General features: G+C 41.4%; 5 protein-coding genes across 5 annotated transcripts; 2 read left to right on the forward strand and 3 right to left on the reverse strand.

Moving 5' to 3' along the window:
* Positions 1–319: 319 nt before the first annotated feature.
* kctd12.1 (potassium channel tetramerisation domain containing 12.1) lies at positions 320–1,312 on the reverse strand. Its single transcript, XM_087803815.1, has one exon. It carries the CDS (start codon positions 1,286–1,288, stop codon positions 425–427), a length of 864 nt encoding a protein of 287 aa, XP_087659941.1. The 5' UTR covers positions 1,289–1,312; the 3' UTR covers positions 320–424.
* Positions 1,313–5,288: 3,976 nt separating this feature from the next.
* On the forward strand, positions 5,289–9,756 carry acod1 (aconitate decarboxylase 1). The gene is made up of 5 exons (XM_087804044.1): positions 5,289–5,778; positions 5,857–6,018; positions 6,793–6,879; positions 6,950–7,149; positions 8,695–9,756. Exons 1-5 carry the CDS (start codon positions 5,767–5,769, stop codon positions 9,653–9,655), a joined length of 1,422 nt encoding a protein of 473 aa, XP_087660170.1. The 5' UTR covers positions 5,289–5,766; the 3' UTR covers positions 9,656–9,756.
* Positions 9,757–11,246: 1,490 nt separating this feature from the next.
* On the reverse strand, positions 11,247–14,260 carry LOC148068599 (glutamine amidotransferase-like class 1 domain-containing protein 3, mitochondrial). Its single transcript, XM_087803511.1, has 4 exons — positions 14,046–14,260; positions 12,408–12,579; positions 11,627–11,825; positions 11,247–11,557 (listed from the first exon to the last, which is right to left on the reverse strand). The coding sequence occupies exons 1-4, from the start codon at positions 14,241–14,243 to the stop codon at positions 11,362–11,364; spliced, it is 765 nt and encodes a 254-aa protein (XP_087659637.1). The 5' UTR covers positions 14,244–14,260; the 3' UTR covers positions 11,247–11,361.
* A 771-nt stretch (positions 14,261–15,031) lies between these two features.
* Positions 15,032–17,645, forward strand: cln5 (CLN5 lysosomal BMP synthase). The gene is made up of 4 exons (XM_087803509.1): positions 15,032–15,199; positions 16,022–16,196; positions 16,261–16,486; positions 16,541–17,645. Exons 1-4 carry the CDS (start codon positions 15,093–15,095, stop codon positions 17,029–17,031), a joined length of 999 nt encoding a protein of 332 aa, XP_087659635.1. The 5' UTR covers positions 15,032–15,092; the 3' UTR covers positions 17,032–17,645.
* On the reverse strand, positions 17,380–23,486 carry fbxl3a (F-box and leucine-rich repeat protein 3a). The gene is made up of 5 exons (XM_087803508.1): positions 23,230–23,486; positions 22,186–22,569; positions 21,992–22,114; positions 21,280–21,451; positions 17,380–21,113 (listed from the first exon to the last, which is right to left on the reverse strand). Exons 2-5 carry the CDS (start codon positions 22,567–22,569, stop codon positions 20,473–20,475), a joined length of 1,320 nt encoding a protein of 439 aa, XP_087659634.1. The 5' UTR covers positions 23,230–23,486; the 3' UTR covers positions 17,380–20,472.

The following is a 23,486-nucleotide window of genomic DNA, read 5'->3' on the forward strand; positions in this document are numbered from 1 at the left end:
CTAACTTGAGTTTTCCAGTTTGAGCTCCTCACATGTTTATGTCTGTTCGAACTTGCACAATCTCTCTCATTATCTTAGTAGATCCCTGGCAATCCGTGGTTAAGTCCTAGTGCAAAATTTTTGAGCCTAAACATATAATATAGCTTTAATAAACAATAGATTAAAATATATATATATATATATTTTACATTAGAACATAAAATATTTGATTATACATGACTTTGTGAGATGTTGGTGTTCTTTTCAAGATTATATAATCGTAAAGAAAAGCAAACGTTGACCATTGGTTTTATGAGGTGAAGTTTAATATACAGTTTTACAAAATCTTCCAAAATATCTGCATCAACACACAAAATAGCCTCCATCACCCTGGACAGACGGGACGATATCAACGCATGGATGTGAAGCCCTTCTCCTCCTGCAGCTACTGGTCCCTGCAGAAGACGTATTCAGTGTAGCTGGTCCAGATTTTGTCCTCGTTGGGGTCGTTGCTGGTGTAGGCGCAGGTCCCGGTGGAGCTGCAGGCCACCATGTGGAAGCCCACCTCGGTCAGCCGGTCGAACGCCTGCTCCAGGAAGTTATACTTGAGGTAGTATCGGGACGTGTATCTCTCCGGGGGTCGGTCCGGATCCCTGCTCTCGTTCAAGGAGTCTCCGAAGACCTCTTTGGCCAGGGAGGTCTTCCCGCAGACGGTGATGCGCGCCACCCTCCTGAACTTGGCATCCGTCTGGATGTCTCTGCCGATCGTGTACGAGCCTCGGTATCCAACCGTGATGTAGCCGGACTTCCTGGAGTCCAGGGACGGGGAGCGCAGGGACATGGAGCTGACGCGCAGCGCGTCCACCCCCGCGGTGGAGCCGCACTGCTGCGCGCCCTCCTCCGGGTCGCTCTGGATGATGTCCTCGCTGATCGAGTTGTCTTTGCTGATCTGAGGGGTCCCCAGGCGTCTGGCCAGGTCCCGCAGCTGGAAGAAGTCCGCCTCCCTCTGCAGCCGACTCTTCTCCGGGAAGTAGTCCGGCAGGACCAGGTTGAGGTCGCGCAGGTAGTCGAGGATGTAGCGGAACAAGAACCCGTCCCTGTCCAGGAAGAAGCGCCCCTTGCTGTCTCTGGGCAACTCTTTGGGGGACTTCCTGCCGAACATGGACCACAGGAGCGAGTCCTGGACGGCGATGAGGGTCTTGTGTCTGGTCACGTACACCTGTCCGCCCACGTTGAGCTCGATGATCTCCGAGAATCCTGCGTCTCCTCCGAGGTCGGGCTGTTTGCGCTCCGGGTCCGCCAGCGCCATGGTCTGGATCAGGGGCGAGAACTGGGGGAGCAGGAGCTGCAGAGAGTTTATGAAGGCTGGAGGAGAGGAGGAGGTCACCTGACGTGTTAACTGTTGGATGTCTGTCACTCACCCTGGACGGACATCCAGAGGCTCAGTCCATATAGAAACAGATTTATTTTAATATATATAAAAGCCATCATTGAATATTGAAGTTACTGAATATATGGATAAAATTGGATATTTAATTAATAATTGAGGTTGGACTTTCCAGATGTGGATATATGGACAAATTTCTTTAAAAGAAAAAATCACGTTTGTTCAATTTTGCATCTGAATAAGCAAATAAATCCCCGAAGGAAGTTTAACGCGTGGAAACAGCACCACTCACAGGATATAGTCCGCAATTGCAGGCGCTAAAGAAGAGGAGTCAGCTAAGGTCAAACACACCTCCTTAGTAAAACTCAAAGTAAGTACAAATAAATTGTTACATTTAAAAGTGTAGACTGTGTTTAAAGGGTGTCTTCATCATGCAATGCCCAAAATGACTTCATGAACTTTTGAAAATGTCACACTTTATAAATTAAAGAATACATTATGTATAAATACTCTGTGACATTATAAATAATATAACAAATAAAAGCGGCAGCGATTCAAAAATGGGGAAACAGCGACTTTTAGAGGAATTTGGCTGCAATCGCAGCTGGTTCAGCGTGACTCGAGTTTTACCTGTAATGACTGAAGGGTGTTGCTGAAGTACTGTTGACTAGTAATAACATGAATAGGAATAATAATAACAAATTAATTAATTAATAAGAAAGGTAGTTATGTCAATACGGATACAAATAAAGTTTCTATATTTTTTTTAATATTAAGAGATGTACTTGAAACATAGAGTAAGGGAAAATAATGTAATGTTACATTTATATGCCTTTTTTAAATATTGGGTACAAGAAAACGTAAATACAATCACTTTACTTGATATTGAAAGGCACAATTTAATTAATTATTTTAATTAAAAATGGACAAGAAAATAAATGTTCTTTTTCATGAATAGCTACGTGAAAATGAAATGACCAAAACAAAAACAAAAAAATCCAATAAAAAAGGTAGATACGCAGCTAAAGAAACAATAAAATGACTGAGGACGAGAGGATACAGTAAACTCCAGCTGCTTTTAGAGCTGATGTCCGGACATATTTTAGTTTCAAAACAAATAAAGCAGTTAAGACTTCATCAAGAGAGTCGTGCAGTCAGTAAATACTGCGATGGCAGAGTTAAGTACTCAAGCAATATTCTAAAATATCCTTGTTCATACAGTATTGCAATAAATTATATTGTTGTACTTGTATCGTGATACGTATCATATCGCCAGAGTCTTGACAAAACACACCTCTAGGTCAGCAAAGCCAGAAGTGAGTTCCCGGTGCTGGTTGGACTCCACTAGTCCTTTGTCATCAACTTGGTGAATAACTTTTATGGACTGAATTTGTAGACGCAGCCAGGACAATGAGGGGGTCCAGTCTTGTCGCCCCAGGATTGGGTCACTGCTTTTTGCAGATGATAAGATCCCGTTGGCTTCAGCAAAACTGTAACCTTCAGCTCTAGCTGGAGCGGTTTGCTGCCAAGTGTGAAGCGTCAGGGATTAAAATCTGCACCTCAGAATCTAAGACCATGGTTGATATAAAGTTGGGAGCTTTCTCCTGGTTGTGGATCGACAGGAAGATCGACACGATATCAGAAGTAATGTGTACACTGCACTGTTTGTAGTGAAAAGAGAGCTCAGCCAAAAGGTAAACTGGTTGATCCACATCGCCCTACACTATGGCTAAAAGGTGATTAATGACCGATTATAAAATTAAGGTTTTATTCCAGATGATTTATGTTGCTTATTAAGTGGTTCCCCGAAAAAAAGAATCCAGAATTCTCTGGAATGTTTGTACCTTTAATGCAAAAATGTTTAAGTTAATGTACAGTATATATAACAAATTGAGCTTCAGGTGTTTCTCTTCCCTTAAAGCTCGAAACAAACTCTGTTTTTATTGTTTCTCTACTGTCTTACTGTGATCAACAAACAATGATTCACTTTCCAACCTTGAGGCGAGGCTTTCAAGCTGTAAACTACAAACACTCAGACCCACACAAGCCGGCCCGAGGCATCAGCCAAGTATTCGAACGCTTAGGGCCCCGCGGGCAGTAGGGGGACCCCCCAAAAAGATAAAAGTAAAAGGTTTTTTTTTTGCATGTATGAGTGGCACTTTCTGTGTGATCAAATATATATAATCAAAATAAATATAATGTCGTGAATGTTAATTTGACGAGATTTGTGACGCCATTAATAACATATTACGAGTGTGAACAACAGGGCCGGGTCTAGGCAGGGGCAAGAGGGGGCCTGGCACAATGCCCCCTCAAGATTTGTGGCTGCCCCCTCATACATGCCTGTCTAGACCCGGCCCTGGTGAACAATCAATATTATTGCCAGATATAGAGGGCCCCAAAATAAGATTAGGCTTAGGGCCCCCTGGAGGCTTGGTTCGGCCCTGTGCAAAATTTACCGTTTCCTTGCGGTTTGTTGACATTTCAGTTCATAATCTGTTTAAAGACTTTAAAATATTTTCTTCCTCTCAGAGGAAAGGCATCCAAATAAACATCGGTCAGTAAAGTTGTTTGTGTGTTTGCTTTACGGCTCTCACTGAACAAAAGTAACACTTTAAATGTAATCGCATGATTTCAAGCGGATTATCAATAGTTGAAACACACGACACAAAATCTTTAGAACAGTTACATACAAAAAGACGTCATCCGACGCAACACTCCCACTAATCGTTTTTCATAGATTATCATATTTTCTTTACATACCCTCATGACTGATACAATCCCGCACGTCAGAACAATTTACATTTCACTTAGTTTATTTTGCTTTCCACCACACTGTCAATAAATGAATCGAAACCATCAGTATTGCTAAACACTGCCCCCTGTCGACCGTGTTTCGGTTGTACATGTCTTTAAATGCGTTAAATACTATAAAATCATGCTTGATAGAAATAGAACCCATTGCAAAATAAAGGAGTGTTTATTAAATAATCACTTTATGTCTTGATATTGGTAACAAATGGTTTTTTTTTATGAATCATAATTTTGGTCCTTTGTTTTATTTTTATTCTAACTGTCAAAAAATAGGATTGGGCCAAAATAAATTACGTTTAAGGCAGAATGTGACTGGGTCCAAAACCATGTGGGTTTCTTGTACAGTTACTTAATTCAATGTAAACCAACTCATTTAGTAATGAATGATTTTTATTTCATAGGAGCGCCACCTACTGAGCTCCGACAAATGACATCACTGTATCATGAAACCTCATCAACTCAATATTAGCGTTCTGTTTTTTTTTTCTCATTCGTTCATGGTACTTTCTGCTTTTTAATCTAGATCTATTGTAATGAAAGTTCTAATCATACAAATAAATCATTGAGGACCAAACGTGGCCCACATTTAACAATGGACTCCCCTACTGTACAGATCCAAACTTCATTAGCATCTCATTCTTTGCTACTTCTTGTCCTTAGATACACAGATGGTTCAGCTCAGATGGTGACGGATACATAACCTAAGGATGTTTACAGTTTCCAAAAATACCTCTAAACCTCAAGACAAACTATGAGTGAAGGGTTTAGTGACGCTTCTCAAAGAACTAAATTACAAATAAACTACAACTAGCATCTCAGATACTTACTCAACTGTTCCTCCTCGCGTCACAATCTTGTGACACATGAGTGACTTCGATTCCTCTGCTGGAAGTTTACACTTCTTTTTTTCCAAACATCCCCCTATTTTATCACGAATCCCGCAGAGCAGACAAACAATTACAGTTAGACATTTTTTTTCAGGTACTGTGGAGCTCCAGAGTAGATTTTCTGATTTAGTGAAAATAATAATGCCATTATAAAGGTGGTCATAATGTATTTATCTAGATTTTTCTTTTAGATGTGGAAAGAATCCAAAATCACAAGTAAGAAAAACTACTTCAGTGAGAAATAAAATACAAAGAATAGTAACTATAATGCATATTTATTCTAAATTAATTATAAAATAAAGTTAATTCAATTAGTTAATCAAAAATAATCTACTCATTATTGAACAATGCTAAACAAAACAGTTCAAAGTGAAAACGAAATCGATTAAAAACCCAATATAATTTGAAAAATAACCTGATTTGAATTAGTGGATTAAGTTGACATAGAGACTAAATGAAAAAATATAAATAAGAGCAGAAGTGTCGATAAAATAGAAATGGTTGTAAACAAAGGATTAAAAAAAAGAGATGAAGATGAAAAGACTGGACATGATGAGGGAGTTCACTTCCCTTAATTATGAAAGTTTGCACTTCTCCTCATGCTAATGTAATTCGGGAAATTCTAAACAAGCCTCAGGCGCTGCTTCTTGGTATAAAAAGGGCAGTTACCGTTTCCAGGGAGGATCCAGACCTTCAACGATGCTGCGCAAGGTGAAGCCTCTCGTCTCTGGGTTTGGCCCCTGAAGCCGACGTGACCGACTCTTCACTAGATTTTTTTGGTGCTTCCAGGGAATAACGGAGAGCTTCGGAGCCGCCGTCCACGCCTTGAAACCGAGTCAGCTCACGGATGTGGTGGTCAACCGGAGCAAGAGGATGATGCTGGACACGCTGGGAGTCGGGCTGCTGGGATCCACCACCGCCGTCTTCAACACGGCACTGAAGTACAGCCAGGTACAGACCTTTCCTTTCTTTGAGGAGTTTGTTTATGGGAAGTTTCATCCGCCGGTCCAAAAGTATATTGCAAAAGCAATCTAAAGTGTCAAGTGGTGACTTCCCCAGGGTGTCACCCTGTCTAGCTGGGATCAGGGAGTCTGAGGATCACGGTTTTAAAAGTAAACCCAAAATAAATGTGCAAGAATCCAGTTTCGGCTCAAATATTTGCCAAGAAGTCTTCAACGAGCCAAGAGAGTTTCGCGTGTCACACGGGGAGCTGTCGTCGAGACAAAAAATGTTATTCATTTTTGAAGAAAGTTTGGATCATGAATGTCATCGGATCAGACCAAGGTCAAGTGAGGCCCGTGGGCCACATGTAGCCCCTTGACTGTATTTATGTGGCCCTCGTGAAGTCAGAGAAAGAGTATAAAGAAGATACTTTTTTTAAAGTTTTCACTACGAGGTTAACTGTAATTTCTATTCAAGATGTGTTTTTTTTTGCCTAAATTGACCCAACAATATTTAGCATTTCCTAGTGATGGGTTGATGAGGCATCGTGATACAGCATCCATTGTATCATGATACAATTCATTCATTAAGAAAGGCCACTAGATGGCACTCTCTGCTTTTAAATATTTATCATCTACTTATTTAATTTAGTGCCATCTAGTGGTCTTTCAAACTGTATCATGATACAGCGCCTGCTGCCTCATGAGGCCTCATCAACCCATCACTAGTATTTTCAAAATAAAAGCACGAAGATGCTAGATGTTTTTTTACGACTCGTTGCAGGCGTTCCAGTCCCACGACCGGAGCAGCGTCTGGGGTAAGGAGGCGTTCATCCCTCCACACTTCGCCGCGTTCGTCAACGCCATCGGGGTGAGTCCTCATCGAAAGCGTCGCCCCCTCAGAGACGGCGCGTCTTCAACGCACTCGCATCTTTTCGCAGGTTCACTCCATGGACTTCGACGACACGTGGCACCCGGCGACCCACCCGTCGGGAGCCGTCCTGCCCGCCCTGCTGGCCCTGGCCGAGACTCTGCCCACACAGCCGTCCGGTCTGGACCTGCTGCTCGCCTTCAACGTGGGGATCGAGGTGCAGGGGCGACTCATGAGGTTCTCCAAGGAGGCCTACAACATTCCGGAGAGGTGCGTCTACGTCACGATCTTTATCAAATATTGGCTATTTGATGGAAAACTCAAGACCCAAGGGACAAGTCTAGTGATAAAATGTATTTGTGAAATATTAATGAAAGAAATGAAAGAATAATTCAACAAAAATGAGGAAAGACAACTAAAAAATGACACTAATGATAGTTTTAAAAGGACCTAAGGGTTATGCAAGTACAGCCAAAGGGCTGCGAGTTGCCTCTTTACATCGTGACTCTCACATCCTCCTTTTTCACAAGTGTCTCCAGGTTACACCAACATTTCTCAGCACAGGAATGTACAATATGAGGGGGAAGAACAACTGAAACCTTGATATGGTTCTGCTTTCTGAAGAGTGCTTTGAAAAAAAAAGTTTTTGTTTTCCTTAAGAGGGTAAAATATGTTGCATTAATCTTTCATTAGATCACATAAGTTAATTGAAAAATGTTATTTTTGCAAATGAAATCAGTATGATTTGAGTGTATATAAGAGCAGCATGATTGTTTTTCATAATAGAGAATTTCAATTAGTTTCTAGCAAATGTTTTTATCCTCGGCGCGGAGCCATTTCAATGAGCCGACGGGGGAAGACGAAACAAAACAAAACAAAAAAAAAAGACGTGGGACCTTCTGACTTAACTATTTAGTGTGTACTTTTACTTTTACTTGACAATTACTTATTATGATTTAACTGTATTTTCTTAACATGTGACGTTAAAATTTGACTTATTAATAACAACCTTCTGGATATGAAGGCAAAAGGCTGGACGTCACAGCTTACAGTTTGATTCTGGAAATACACAGAAAGCGCACACTTCCGTCCAAAAATATGAAGATTTTAGGACTTTTTTCTTGCTTCAAGCGAGGACTCAGGGTTTGAGAAAGAAATTGATACATAGACATATAATCGATATTTCTTCATGTTACCGTATTGGTATTCAACAGCATTGTATCAATTTTTTTGGTTGAGGGCTTATTATTTTATGGTTTATATTTCATGAAAGTGTGTGTAAAATAAAGTAATTAGATGTTATATTTAAATTAGATATGTAAGTTTACACAGTGTTAAAGGAACTTTCAAAATCCAGGGGATGACTGAGGTCAAGAGTAAACAGTCTGGCTACTTTTAAAGCTGATGTTTGGACATTCATAGCTATCGGTTCTACTTACTCAACCAAAAGAGAGTGGATCAATCACAAGGCGTCACCCATTATGCAAGTGTATCGAGATATATTGTTTCGTATTGTGATCTTAATATATCCTATCGAATCCTACCGAGAGATTAGTGTGTTGCTACAGCCCTCGCCGTGAATTTTTCAATATGATAAGCCAGGTCAGATTTGGCTCTAGGGTCTTGAAAAGGCAGCTGATGCTGTATCATGATGCACTTTGAAAGGCAGGTAGATGGCACTCTCAGTGAAAATGATGCCAGGTTTCACATAGTAGATCAGAGCCAAATATTAGTTCCATCTAGTGGTCTTTCAAGATGAAGACACTGTGTCATGAGGCTTCATCAACCCGTCATAACTGTTACCATCCATTTCAGGTTCCACCCTCCCAGTGTGGTCGGTGTAATGGGCAGCGCGGCGGCTTCAGCTAAGCTTCTCGGGTTGAGTCCAGCTCAGTGCATTCATGCCATGGCGGTGGCGGCCTCGTCCGCCGGGGCTCCGTTAGCTAACGCCGCTACGCAAACCAAACCCCTGCACATTGGAAACGCTTCCCGGAGAGGTCTGGAAGCGGCTCAGCTGGCTCAGATGGGCCTGCAGGGAAACCCGGCGATCCTGGAAACCAACGGAGGATTCGGCGTTTACTACAAAGAGTTCGACCCTTCAGAGATGGCGTCGCCGGACGGCGGTCGTTTCCGATGGATCCTGGAAGACCAAGATGTCGCCTTCAAGCGCATGCCGGCGCACCTGGGGATGCACTGGGCGGTGGACGCCACTTTGGCTGCTCGGGAAAAGTTTGAGATCATGGTCGGGAGCTTTGACGTGAACCGGATCAAGAGCATCATCCTCCGCGTCCCCGCGTCCAAATACATCAACAACCCTTTCCCCGCCAGTGAGCACCAGGCCAGACACTCCTTCCAGTTCAACGCCTGCTCGGCTCTCCTGGACCGAAACGTCAAAGTGGCTTCCTTCGAGGATTCCCAGATCAACCGTCCGGCTCTGAGGGAGCTGCTGTCCAAGGTGACGGTCGAGACGCCGGCGGACAACATCCCCAACTTCGAGAAGATGTACTGCGAGGTCCAGCTGGAGTCGGATCAGGGCCAAAAGGTCTCGGCTCGGTGCGACACTTTCTACGGCCACTGGAGGAAGCCGCTGCGCCAGAAGGACCTGGTGGAGAAGTTCATCTCCAACGCCTCCGCGGTCCTGTGCCAGGAGGGCGTGGAGGGGGTCATCGACGTCATCGCCAACATCGAGAAGGAGGAGTATTGCTCCGAGCTGGCGTCGTATCTCCGAATGACCGGTCGGACGCACGAGAAGAGGAGCGGTCAGATTTATATTTAAGTGTGTGGTTGAGTGTTTGTGAATACAGGAGTTAAATTATTGCTTATTGCTAATTATTGTTTTGGTTTTAAATGGTCTTGAATAAAATGACAAATGAGAAACTTGGTTGTGGAAGATTCATTTGGGAGGGAAAGTGAAGGCCAGTTGAGGAGGCCCAGGGTCAGACCCGAGACAGTTAGACGTCAGATAAGTGGATGATAATGAACGCATGGAATGACCATATATGGTCAGGAAAACTGCATTACTTTAGATAAATGATTGAAGTTCATTAAGTGAGGGAACTAGAAAAGCATGGAGACGATGCATACCACCACCAAGGGTAACATTCCACAACTTTAAATGAATAAAACTATTTCTAAAGATACAAGAAAAGTTCATGACTCACAATCGTACCTTCATGGTTTAACCTTCAGGTCATTAGCACCACTGAGTCACCGTTCCCAAGATCCCTACTTCATGTCCCAAACAAATGTTGGAAGAACAACACATTTTATCATTTATTGACACTTAAATATTGGTTTCTTTTAATGGGTTTAGCCGAGCTTCAGCATGTGCACCACAATTCACTTTTTTAAACTAATCCTAACACATTAACGGATGTGTTTTTTTGTGTCAACAAATGTTATTACTTATTACAGACCTATGTAAATACATGCGAGGCCAATGGTGACCTTGAATTTGATCACCCCAATTTAAACTTCGGGTCATCAATATTCAGAGAGCACTAGTGGTTTTTCTTTTAAAATTGAATTATATTGTAGAAAGCTTCATTCAGGAAAGATAAAGTTTCTTGTCATTTATTTAGACTACAGATAAACATCAACACGAAAGAAGGACCTAGTGGGAGACACTAATTACTGCACCCACTTTACTTATGGTGCAATAATGATGCCTTTCAACACACTGCTCTATTTAGTGATCGCTACAAAAATTCTACGTCGAGTTTTTCAAGAACGGATCAACCGCTGTGATTGGTCTGCTGGGCGGCAAAACATTATGAGAGCTGTTCAGGTCACTGTAACGGAGATGGTTTTGAGAGTGATGGCACCTCATATGCACTGTTGATTTTGCAAGTTCAAATAAATGATGTTAAATTTAAAATTCATAAAATATATGGGTTATTTTTCTCAGAATGTAAGCCCCACAACAATTGACGGACCACTGTTACTCAAAAAAATAACAATTATCAATGAGGAATTGTTTAGAATGATACAAGAAAAGGGTGATTGGATGTTGGCATTCTTCAGGATTACCATCTGAATCCACAAATATATTTAAGGATTTGTCACTCAACGTTTACACCACCAGCTCCAACAACTCCACGAGTGAATTTACAGAGTGATACATTATGCTCATTGCCATCAATGACCTTTCACATGTCGAAGATATTATATTGTGCAGATAAAATAAAAGTAAGGGAATCATTTTGGGTAAAGAAAAAGATAACATGGGTTTAAATGAGCAGCTTGGTGGAGGCTGCTTTTCTAGTTGTGACAAGAATTCCAAAACAAAACACCAAGACTGTTTCAGTGGGTGATTAAATATCCTTTTATGTTCCGCATCTTCATTGACCATCAGAACACAATCTAAATACATTAAACAAACTTATTTTATTGAACATTTTACTAAATGTTCAGCAAAACTACACAACACGTAGATTTTGCAGATCTGCTTCAGATTAAAGTGCTACTACATCGCGTTCAAAGTTAGGCGAGCTTCAGCACGTCCTGCACCATCACTCCGATCCCATCGTAGATCTGATGGATCGGCGCTTGACACATGAAGGCGCACGTGGTCACCAGCTTGTTCTTGTGGTCCACGTGGCTTTCGTCGACACTTTTACTCACATGCTTGCAGCCCAGCTGGTTGATGGCCTCGGCTGTGCCAGTCGTGTCCGGGTACCTGAAGATGAAGATGAAACCTTTAGATATCTCTCGTTATAATCCTTGTTCGTTTATCGAAAACACTTACTTGTCGTCATTCTCCACGCCCACGGTGACCTCGCACCCTGGGAACACTTTGGCGGCCAGCACAGGAGAAATGCAGCAGAGTCCGATGGGTTTCCCAGCACCGTGGAAGGCCTGCAGCGCAGCCTTGACCTCGTCGTTGACGGAGCAGTCTTTGCCCTTCACTGCCCACGTGCACAGGTTCTTTGCTGCCCCGAAACCACCTGTGAGAAGAAGGAGCGTCAACAAAATCAATACAACATTTAAATGTTTTTTTTACGATACTGTATTCAACAGCACCGTATCGATTTTGTCGGGGAATTTCCAATCATATATTATTTTTTATCATATTGTATAGTTTGTATTTTAAGTGTCGATATTTTAAATTTATAAATAACATGCAAATATGTACAGTGTTTGTTTATTTTTGGGTTGCAATTATATTTTCGACAGCCAGATACATCCCCCGCAACTAGAGGGAACAAAGAAATCCCACGAGATACCAGCGATGACTGTGTACAAGAGGATACAGTCGACTCCAGTGGATTAATTAAAGCTGATGTTTGGACATATTTTGGTTTCAAAACAAATGAAAGAAGTTGCGACTACGTCAATCGTCATGTGGTCTGTGAACCAGAGTCAAGTACTCGGGAAATACTACAAATATTATATTCTGGTTCCAACAGTATCGGAATATATCGTTTTGTTGTCCGCGTCAAGATACATATCGTATCGCCTGATTCTTGCCAATACACACTCCAAGTGAAAAGCAGCACGTAACAAAGCAAACAATCGAACAACCAAACCTGGCAATATGATGGCGTCGTGATCGCTGACGGCGAGTTTAGACAAGTCCTGGATGTTTCCACGAGCCAACCTGGCGCTCTCCACCAGCACGTTCCTCTTCTCCTCTGAAGGTTGGCCCTTCAGGTGGTCCACAACGTGCATCTGCTCCATGTTAGGTGCAAACATATTTACCTGCAAACATATCGTTTTAAACAAACGTGGTGGGTTTTCAATAAGAGACGTCCAAATGTCCAAAGATATAAGCGGAAGTTTAAAAGACAGATGCATAAGGTGACTTAAAAGGGATGTAACAGTTACGATTGGAATTGTAAGGTACATATACAGACGGTTAGTATTGCGGTCAAACCTTGTTTGACATTTACTTATACTCCATTTATTATATATTTATTATTATTTATACAATACAAGTATTGTATACTGGCAAATAAAGCTGCTCTTGATGCTCTTTTGTATTACCTATGACCTTTAATAGCCTGAGGATGGAGCAGTATTTATGTTGCCTTCATCATTGTAACACTTCACTAACATGCGCTTTAGAAAACGTATGTGTTGTTATTATTGTTACAATCGGCCTCAACTCAATAAATAGAGATTTATTGTTTAATACTGGTTAAATAAAAGCTGAAACTGCTCAGTTGTGTGTGTGTGTGTGGTCTCCACTACAGTGGTTAACAATGTAGGAAATACATGACACAAGCTTAGGTCAATACAAAGTTAAAAGCTTTACTAATTCACTTTAAATTGCTATTTTATAAAATTCAATTAATCCAGGAATTTAAATCCATTTAAAATCGACCTAAAACCTTAAACCTTAAACCTGAGATGTTTACGTTTTAACATCAGGTTAATAAAACAAACAAAATCCCTTTTCATGATATTTTCCATTCGTTTACATATTTTGTGTCGTTCTAATATATATTTATATTGCAACCTGTTCCTTTAATATATATATTTATTTATTTGCAAACGCTTCGTTCTTGATGCGGGGAATACTATAAATGGGTTTTATTGGACTTTGTTTCCATAACTTGTGTTGTTATAAACAACTGCATACGGTTTTAGTTTTTTTTTTTTAAATAAATGTGAACTCTTTTCAGCTGCTTCAAGTACTTATTGAATATTTTGGGAAAGATGCAACAATATCAGGATAGTAATCATTACTGTTTTCATTTGGTAACCCCTGAGTTATCTTTATAATCTCAGGTTCTACGAATTGGTGCGAAGCCCTCTAACCGCTTCGCTATTGGTTTAAACCAAAGGTGAAGCCCGACAGGATAAACAAATAGCGAAGCGGTTAGAGGGCAGAGCACCAATATGAAGTAGAACAAGAACCGTGAGCTGAAATGTTCATACCGTTACATCCCTGTTGGTGACATTCTTAAACCCACACAAATATATGCCGTGTTTTTGTAATTTGTTAAAATGTTATAAATAAAAGTTAGTTGAATTAAAACTTGAAATAGAAACTTGGATCAGTTCATTCTGATGTTTAGGTTGTGTGTGCTGTTGGCAAAGAATAAAGTTAGTTTTAACCTCTTATTAACATTAGGTTTGCGACACTTAAAAATAATGTTGTTTTATCTAGAAAACTTGTTTATTAATGTCGTTTTAAACGACAAAGTGAACTTGTCACTCACGCTCGCGCCGCCTCTGCTCAGGTGAACCAGAACCGCGGACGCTTCGTGGATCTCGGTACCATCGTAAACGCCACAGCCGGACAGGACCACAGCCACGCGTTTGCTCATGTCTGCGGAGTAAAAGCTCTTTCGAACGGTCTTGACGGTTGCGACTGTCAGCAAGTTGCGACCGCTGGTGTGCAGGAGCGAGAGGAGCATGGCGGGCGGAGGACGCTGCTGTCAGCGACTTCTTCGTTCACTGAGCGATGACGGTAAATATGGGAGCTGCTGCTGACACCTGCCGGACAAACGACATTACTGCATACATTTAGTTTATTATCGATAGTTCGCAAAATGAACACTATTATTGTCAACAATAATCTACCCTTAAAAGCAAGATCACAGCGGCAGAAACCTAATCTAATCTATTATAATTATCATAGTTCATATTTAAAAGGACACAATCCATCTCCAACAACTTTCACAAGGAAAATATATTAATTGATCAAGGTTTTGAATGAATAATAATTACTTGGATATGTACATACATTATTTAGAAAGTTGGAGCATATGAAAAATTTGGAACCTAGCAAAAATGTATTTTGACTATTATTCAACAAATGACAGATAACAATAATAATAATACATGTATTCGTATCTATTTTTGTGATGTTATTTATTTAACTTGTAAGATATCTTACGTTACAGCAAGGTTGTGTATTATTTAAAAATACAATAACTTGTCAAATACAGTAAATATATATTAATATATAAATAATCCTTTGTAATTATTGTAGCAATTGTTATATAGAAATTTAGAAGTGGCGTCAACAAGTTGCATAAACAGAGACATGACATTAAACTCACATAATATTTGGTTTATTTGCTCTAGAATAAAGACTTTAATTCTATAAATGTTTGTTTTTTTCCCGCGTGTCTAGTATAAACTTGTCTCTGTCACGTGATTCCGTGGCGTCAACAAAACCACGTGACGTGTTGAAAAAGGAAGCGCTCTGGTCCGGTGAAGCAGCTTCTGGACTCCAGAGTTCCTGTTCCAGGGGCTCCGACATGACGACCAGCGGGTCTATCTCGGTGCTGGTCCTGGTGCTGGTCCTGCATCTTCTTCTCTGCGTGTTTGCTCAAGAGCGGCGGCAGCAGTGGCCGGTTCCCTACAGGTGAAGGAACTCAACTCGCAACTCACGTCATGTGACGCGATCAATACTCTTCCTGGTCAAGACTCTTCGTTTTAACAACTAATGTGTATTTTTAATTCAGATTTAAGAAACAATACATGTAGAAAACACGGTCAAAGTGATGCGTTCAAGTGCGGTAGGAGACGCGAATAAACGAGCAACACTGTGTTTTGAATTATCTGCGGACATTTGCACTTACATTTTTTGAAAAATGCATAAATATTTAATGTTGTCCTTTTTTATAATTTGATATATAACGTTACATTTTAATCACATTTTTCTCTTTCTCTTAAAAGTTTTACAACGCTACCTCGTGCCTGTTTACCACAAGCTAAGCTATGGAGGCGGATTTGTGTCTTTATTGTTCAATAAAAAAAAAAGTTGCATAACCCAAAAAAAAACCATTTTCAATTTAGAAAATCATGTTGATCCGATAAAATAAACGTATTCAAAGTCGCTTTTAATCAAAAGAAAACATTTTAATAGCCGCTCCCTGACAGGAAATAAAGATTTAAATCAAATAAAAAGTTGCTTAAATCAAAAGAAAATGGTTTCAGATGTATTTGTATTAATAGTTTTTTTCATTCCCATATATTTAAGTTATTTGTTATTTTCAATTGAAGGTTTATTTTTACTGAATAATTTTATTTTCTCAAAGCAACATTTAGAAAATGATTTTTTTAATTGAATATTAAAGAAACAAATCTAATAGGTTTCATTTTTTTTAAGAGTTTAATCGTGTAAAATTCAAACACTTGAAAGAACAGTTTTCATCATTTAATATACATTATCCTTCTGTTTCAGGCGCTTCGATCACCGCCCAGATGCGGACTCCTTCTGTGAAGCTTTGTACCCCTTTTGTCCCACCGGTGACCGCGATGGCCGGATCCCCCGACTGAGGGACGGCGACGCTGTCTCGGTGTACCGGCTCCAAACACCCGTGTGGGAGTTCAAGTACGGAGACGTGCTCGGGAAACTGGTGAGTGTTCGTCCCAAAACGAAACGATCGAATGACACACTCGTGTGATAATAATGCGTCGCAGCACATCATGCACGACGCCGTGGGCTTCAGCAGCTCCGAGATGAGGACCAACTTCACCATGGAGTGGTACGAGCTCTTCCAGCTCGGCAACTGCACCTTCCCTCACCTGCGGCCGGACATGAAGGCGCCCTTCTGGTGCAACCAGGGCGCCGCCTGCTTCTTCGAAGGCATCGACGACCTTCACTGGTCTCAGAACGGGACCTTGGAGAAGATCGGAGAAATCACAGGTAGGAAGCGGGCGAAGAAGAGTTGTTGGATTTTGACTCTCTTTCTCTCTTCAGGGACTCAGTTCAACGACTTGGCCCAGTGGGTCCAGGAGGACAACCGGACCGGGATCTACTACGAGACCTGGGAGGTGCATTCCGACCCGAGTCCCAACGCCACGGTCTGGTTCGAGTCCTACGACTGCTCTCAGTTCGTCCACCGGACCTACAGGAAGTTGACGGAGCTCGGAGCCAGACTGCACAGCAGGTCGCGGACCAAGTACACCAAACTCTACCTGTACAGCGGCGAGCCCGTCTACCTGGGGAACGACAGCGCCATCTTCGGGCAGCCGGCGTTGAAGAATCTGGCGCTCGACATTCGTAGATTCTATCACACGTTCAGGCCTCACCAGTCGGTGGCGGACATGTTGGTCAGTCTTTTGGAAGCGTTTGGAGACGTGGTGTTGCTCAAGAGCTTCTACCTCTACTACAACTTCGAGTACTGGCAACTTCCCATGAAGCCTCCGTACTTTAAGATCACGTACGAGGAGGTCCCGCTGCCCACGTGATCCAACTGTTTTTGAATGCTTTGGAAGCTACTGAAATATGAGTCCATTTTTAAAAAGGTTGAGTTAAAAATAACCAATAAAAAAAGTTTAGAAAATTCTTAATTCCAGGGAAAACTTTACCATTTTGAATGTTGGTACAAGTGTCGCTTCAGAACATGCACATTTGTTTGATAAGCAAATCATTTGGTCAGAAGAATTCACAGTATTCTTCTTGAATTTTTAAAATCTCATTTAATGCAGCCATTGGAGTCCATAGAAATACATTTCTAATACAATATATATTACTTTTCTGGCTTTGAACCCCAAAATGACCAAGTTACCTTTTGAACACAGAACAAAGCAGACATGTTCAGGGTACATTCACAAATGTTTTATTACCAGCAGAAGATCACATGTCCGAAGCCTTTTTGCCTTTTTCATTGAAGACAGATGATCGGTATGTAAAGCAGAGAAGATGAAGCTTAGATGATTCTGAACAGGTTCGACAGCATCAGATGTAAGCGGGAACTCAAAAGTGTTTGACTGTTTTCGGAGCCGACCAAGTGGGACCACGAGATGAGATATGTTGAGTATCTTTTACATTTCATTTCTGCTCAATAAATAATGAAACGAAAGGAATGGCTTCATGACTGTCACACAAACGATGAGTTTAAGTGTTGGAAACCAATGTGTATAATATTGGAAAAAAGATGATGGAACCTGAGATTTAACCAGCAAGCTTCAATCACTTCTCACTTCTGGAGAAAAAAAAAGGCCTTTTTTATGTAGTCATTAGTACATTATTGATAAAAAAGGTCTGTCAGTTATCTACGGTTGTTTTCGGTTCGAATTTGAAAGCGTTGTTGTCCGAGTTCACTTCAACAAAAACAAGAGTTGTGGTCGAGTGGCTTGCATGTTAAAGTTGCAGTTCCATGAGACGAGGTTTTCCTAATGCTGCCTTCCTACTTTTGACTAAACGGCTTTGTACGATTTCACCCGAAATTCATCTCTTTCTTAACCATATATCGGGATTCTATTTACCTTCAGTTGCACCACAGATGCAAAGAGATTTAAGTTATTCTATTTTTTTTCTCCTTGCTAATTATCGCGGCTGCATCAACATCTATGATTTGTGTGGAATGAAGCGAAAATAAAATGCAGTTGTAGTGGCTTGATCCAAGAAAATCATCCCTGCTGATTTGTCTGAACTGCAAAGCGTCGACACGACCAAGTCATACCAATAAATAACAGAGCTCTTTCATTTAGCAATGAACAGAAGGATCCATCTAGAAGAGGGAAACTCTTGTTCAGAAAAAAAAGAGGCAAGGTTAAGAAACTTCCAAAAACAGACCCCTTAGAGAAATTAAGTACATTGCTATTTATAATAAACACACAGCGTTTTATATACACACTTATTTGACTTCCTTCTTAAAGGAAAAGAAAATTGTTTCACTTGTCTGATTTGCCAAAAAAAAGTTTTTATCTGGAATCAAGGGATGTGTTTATCAGATGTTTGAATCGAGAAGAAACCGCTTCCTGCTCGTCACGAGCGAAGGATGGTGTTCTTAACTATTGCCACGATGGGGTTTGTAGCTGAACAGGCAAACGACAGAAGATTCAAATGAAACTGTAGAGAAATATTTAATGAACGACAACTTGTCGCCTGGTGATGCGTGGAGAAGTTAGCGAGCTAGCTATCAAGCAATGGGCCGCCATATTTCTGATTCTTAAGTATATTTTTTAAATCAGTGTAAATAATCTAATCTGCTCACTTATTTGGCCACGTTCACGTTACTTTTGAATTTTTAATTTAAACATACAACCATAATAAAGTTCATATAAAATGTATATGGGAAGTGAAAATGACAGAAATGCTCCTTTCTTAACCACCTGCTTCCCAGAAGAGAACCTTGGGTGAGGCTCAGTTAGCAAATCTACAGTTACAACTTCAAACTGTCCAAAAATCTCAGAAAAATGCGTTTCTAAAACAAATATTGCAATATTCTTTTACACAGTAATGTATGAATATTCGACAGCACTGTATCAATTATCTTTTTCATTTTGGCCTTGCAAATCAAATTTAATGCGTAAGCCATACTTCTTTTATTTATATATTTATTTTATTTCAATAAAGTATATGTACAAATATAATTTCTATATTTTGGGGTTAATTGTGTTCATTTCTGGGTTGCGATTAAACTTCGGGCCACCATATAACCATATCCTCTGAAGCTTAAGGAACATTGAAGTCCTGTGATGACTGAGGACAAGAGGATACAGAAGACTAGAGCTTTTTAAAGCTGATGTCTTGGTTTCGAAACAAATGAAAGCACTACGTTGTCATGCGGTCTGGGAATTCAAATATATTCTTGTTCCTACAGCATCACAATACATCGCATCGTTGACCCTGTATCATGATAGGCAGCGAATCACCAGATTATGGCTAATACACACCGCTAACAAAGACGTGATTACAAAAACTGCAGTAAAGTCAAACCTCTAATGGTGACGTGTTAGCTTAATACTGGGTTGATTCATAATTAAACTGGTCATAAGTATTTTATTCTGGAGATCGAGGCACAGACAAAGCAAAGGAAGTGACTAATAACACGGATAAGTGTCTTCTAAAGAGGGTTGGGTTCTCACACCTCTTAAACAAAGTGCTTTTTAGTAAAGTGAGTGGCCGCAAACAACTGACATGTTTGTTCTGTAAAGCGTTTGGTTTTATGTAAGGTGCTTTAGAAGAATACGAGAAATGGTATTAATAAATGTTGATAAAGCCCATTTATCTGGAGGAAAATATAAATCTAGATGACGGAGGAAATAAACACAAGACATCGATCAAGACTGTACACCTTCACGTCACAAATAAAGAGGCATATTTACACATTTCCTCCTCTTCATCTGGCTAAACTTTTACGCCAGAGTTATCTTTCCTGTCAGACGACAAGCGGACATTAATGCAGGATTTCTCAGGGAGAATCCACTTTCGCTTTTAAATTTCTCCTTTCTCTCCGTTTACAAATAGAAATTAGGAAAGTATCTTGGGACACATTGCGTCTCGGTTTTTGCCATTTTCCCTGATCTTTTCCACGAGTTGCTGAGCTGCTGATTTAAAGAACGAGTAATATAACAACGTGCATCTGCGCAGTCGACCCCCGTTTAAGAAACTGCACAACAACAACCACCGTTACCAGACCTGACGACCGTGTCTGTAGGTATAAAAATTGTATCGTTGCGTGCCCTTCTCTATGTGTAAAGAACCAGACGACTACTACTGTCATGTTTAGGCAAAGCAGGTTTTCAGAGTCTGATAAGCTGATAGACGAGACGGGTCGTTTTTTTGTTTCATGACTTTGCAAAGTCAGTTGCAAATATCTCCCCCCTGCAGCATGTAGGTACCAAAGACTGCTGAGCATTACAACATGGAGGCTGTTTCTCCTTTTCAAACCTCACACGACTTTACCAGGTCGGCATCACGTCTGGAAACCAGACGCGGCCAAGGTGCTTAGAAACCTCCCAGTGGATCTCATCCAGGGAGTATTTGTGATCAGGGATCAGCACCTCCTCCATGATGGACAGCTGAGAAAGCCGTCTCCCGCACATCTTGACGAACTCCACGAACGCACTGCAGGACACCTCGCACTCGCCCAGGCCGATGGCCGACAGCTGGGTGCAGTGCTTCGCGATACGGATCAACTCTTCATCCAGAGGACGCAGGCCGTTGGCACACACCACCAGCTCGACCAGGCGGGGGCAATGCAGGCCCACCCTGCCCAGGACCTCCTTGCTGACGGAGCGGCCGAAGTAAAGGTGCGTGACGGGGATCTCGTCGTTAAAGAAAGGGCCAAACTCGTCCTCGTACAGAAAGAAATACATGACCAGGTTGAACTTGGGCGAGTGCTTCACCATGGCGTCCCAGCTGCTCTTCTTGATGGTGTGGAAGTGTTGGCCCGGGTTCTCGCTCACCACGTCAATGCGCAAGTGTTCCAGGTGGACGTGTTTCTCGGAGGAGAGGGCCAGAAGCAGCTCGTCGCTCAGAAGGTGGTAGTTTAATGCCAACTCTCTGAGCCCGTGACACTGGTCTGCGACGCAGAGAATCCCTGCAAACAGACAAAGAAGTAATGACAGTTGGAACAGAGTAACCAAAGAGTAGCTGAATGAAGAATGAAATACTAAATGCCAAGTACTTCAAAGGTTTAGATTATTGCGGGGGTTGGGAGGAGGGGGTAAGAAAGTATTAAATGAGCGACAGACGGTTCTTCATACCTGCTGGTGAGACGTGAGGGCAGCTGCTCATCTTTAACAGCTTTAAGGTGTCGCTGTTATTAGCAACCAACACCTTCAGAGACGGATCATCCACGGGTGTGTCGTCTATCTTCAGGGACGACAGTGACTTGGAGTTGACGAATACCACAGTCAGAGCAGAGATGAAGTGAGACTAGAGGGAGAAAGAGAAGGACATTTTTATGTCAGCCAAAATGACATGTTGATTATAAATTCTTAATAAACTCCTGGCATCCTCTACATCACTACTCTCGTTTATCCTTGTCCAGTCCTCTGCTCTCCATTCATTTTCTTTTCTAGAGAATTCTGATTACCTGCATACTTTCAATTTCATTTTTATTAAACGTTGTAAAAGATTAAAAATGGAATCCGACTGTTCACAAGTCAAAGCACATTTTGTTTTTAATCTAGCTAATAAATAAAATGTATTATTATTACTTTGTACAACCTGTATTTCAGACTGTTCATACAACTTCTACATCTACTGCTGCGCTTGGAAAATCTGGGCATTTTTCAGTTGTTAACTCAAGCTCAATTCAAGAAAGTTTAAATTTTACATTTTAAATGAGATCATGTCAGGTATGTAAAGTCAGAACGGTTGGATACACTCGAATAGAATCTCATTGATTTTGAGGATGTGGCGGACACGAAACTGAACAAACACACGGTAGACTCATATTGATGTTAAGCATACCTTTGGGACTTCCATGAAACTGGGTCTTGCTGTGGAGATGAGCCCCAGGGTCTTCAGGGAGCAATTGACCAACTGTGATAGAATGTCACACGCAGCCTCTGCTGACTCAGTACTGCTGTCCACCTATAGAAATATTAAAATGTAAATAATGCTCTTCAAGGAAAATTTTTACAGCAATACAAGTTTGATTTTACCTTAAAGCTGACGTACTGCAGATGGTTGGAGTGCCTCTTAATGATCTGCTTTATAAGGTCTGGATGTGTGGCTTTCAGGTAAGAGCTGGCCGGCTGGTTCAGCTCAAACTCAAAGCACCTCCACAGCTCAGGCATGTGAAAAGCCTGGTTCCAGCCTCGACATACCCGAGAGGCAAAGGCTCGGTCGAGCAGTGGAAGGTACTGAAATATATGCAGAAGCAGTTCCTGGGGAAGATGCGCCCATCTGAAGTCAGGCGCATCGCTGGTCACAAGCTCTGAGCTCTCCGGATCGCTGAGCTGCTTGCACACCTTCTTCCGAGCTTCAGGGGGGCTTTTACTCGGTGATCCACCGCGGTCCTCCACAGGTCCTTTAATTCGTTTCATCTGAAAAGACATTATATAACTTACAAAATCTCCTTTGTTTTTTTTAAATAACAATGTGAAATCCAGGGTGATGGGAATACATTTGGGAAATTATAATTTCAACCAAAATAATTTGTCACTGTCCGAAATGTTTTATTTAGAGTAAACTTATAATGAAGCTTGTTTGGTTCAACTAAGACCCACAATTCCTCAAGTGGATACCCTTGTCTACTCTTGGATCCTTCCTAGTTAAAGATGACGATCAGAAAAATAGGCCTTTCGTCAATGATACAGACTAGTAAATAGTTTCCTCACTAACGAACAAGATACTTGAACGACCCTCCCCTCAGTGGTCTGTACACTCTGGTACACATTGAATGGACGTAAACATATAAACCACATTTGTATTTTTCCATTCAGGTTTTAAAGCTTCTCCGTGCGTCATTACACTGAAATAGAAATGAAACTCAGGCGTTGTGGTTAGCTAGCTTACCCTGCCAACGCATTACGCGTCATGTAGCGTAGCATAGCATGTTAGCTAGCAGCCGTGTAGTTGGCGAAAGTGCGTCATAGGGTTATATTTCAGAACATGCGGGTATTTTTGCTTAGTTTAATTTACAGTTAAGACTCGTTTGTGCGTGTAAGTGTGAGGCTAACTGTCGGTCTCACCGGCTGTCTTACCTTGTTTACACCTAGCTAGCGCGCTAGCAGGAAAAATCCGACAACCGACTCTTGACACCTCAACCAGGGGCAGCGCTGGAATAACTCATCCGCGCGCACAGAACACGCATCAGAGCGCGCAGCCGGGTCTTGAAAAGAAAAGAAAACAAGACGAAAAAGACCGATGTTTTTCAGCGAATAATCGTTGACAGCAGCTCCTCAGCTCGGTTGACCTAAATCCGATCCTCAGCCTGAAATGGCGAAGTGTTGTTGTTGTG

Source organism: Callionymus lyra, chromosome 12, assembly GCF_982586985.1.
Source record: "Callionymus lyra chromosome 12, fCalLyr1.hap1.1, whole genome shotgun sequence".
NCBI lineage: Eukaryota > Metazoa > Chordata > Actinopteri > Syngnathiformes > Callionymidae > Callionymus > Callionymus lyra.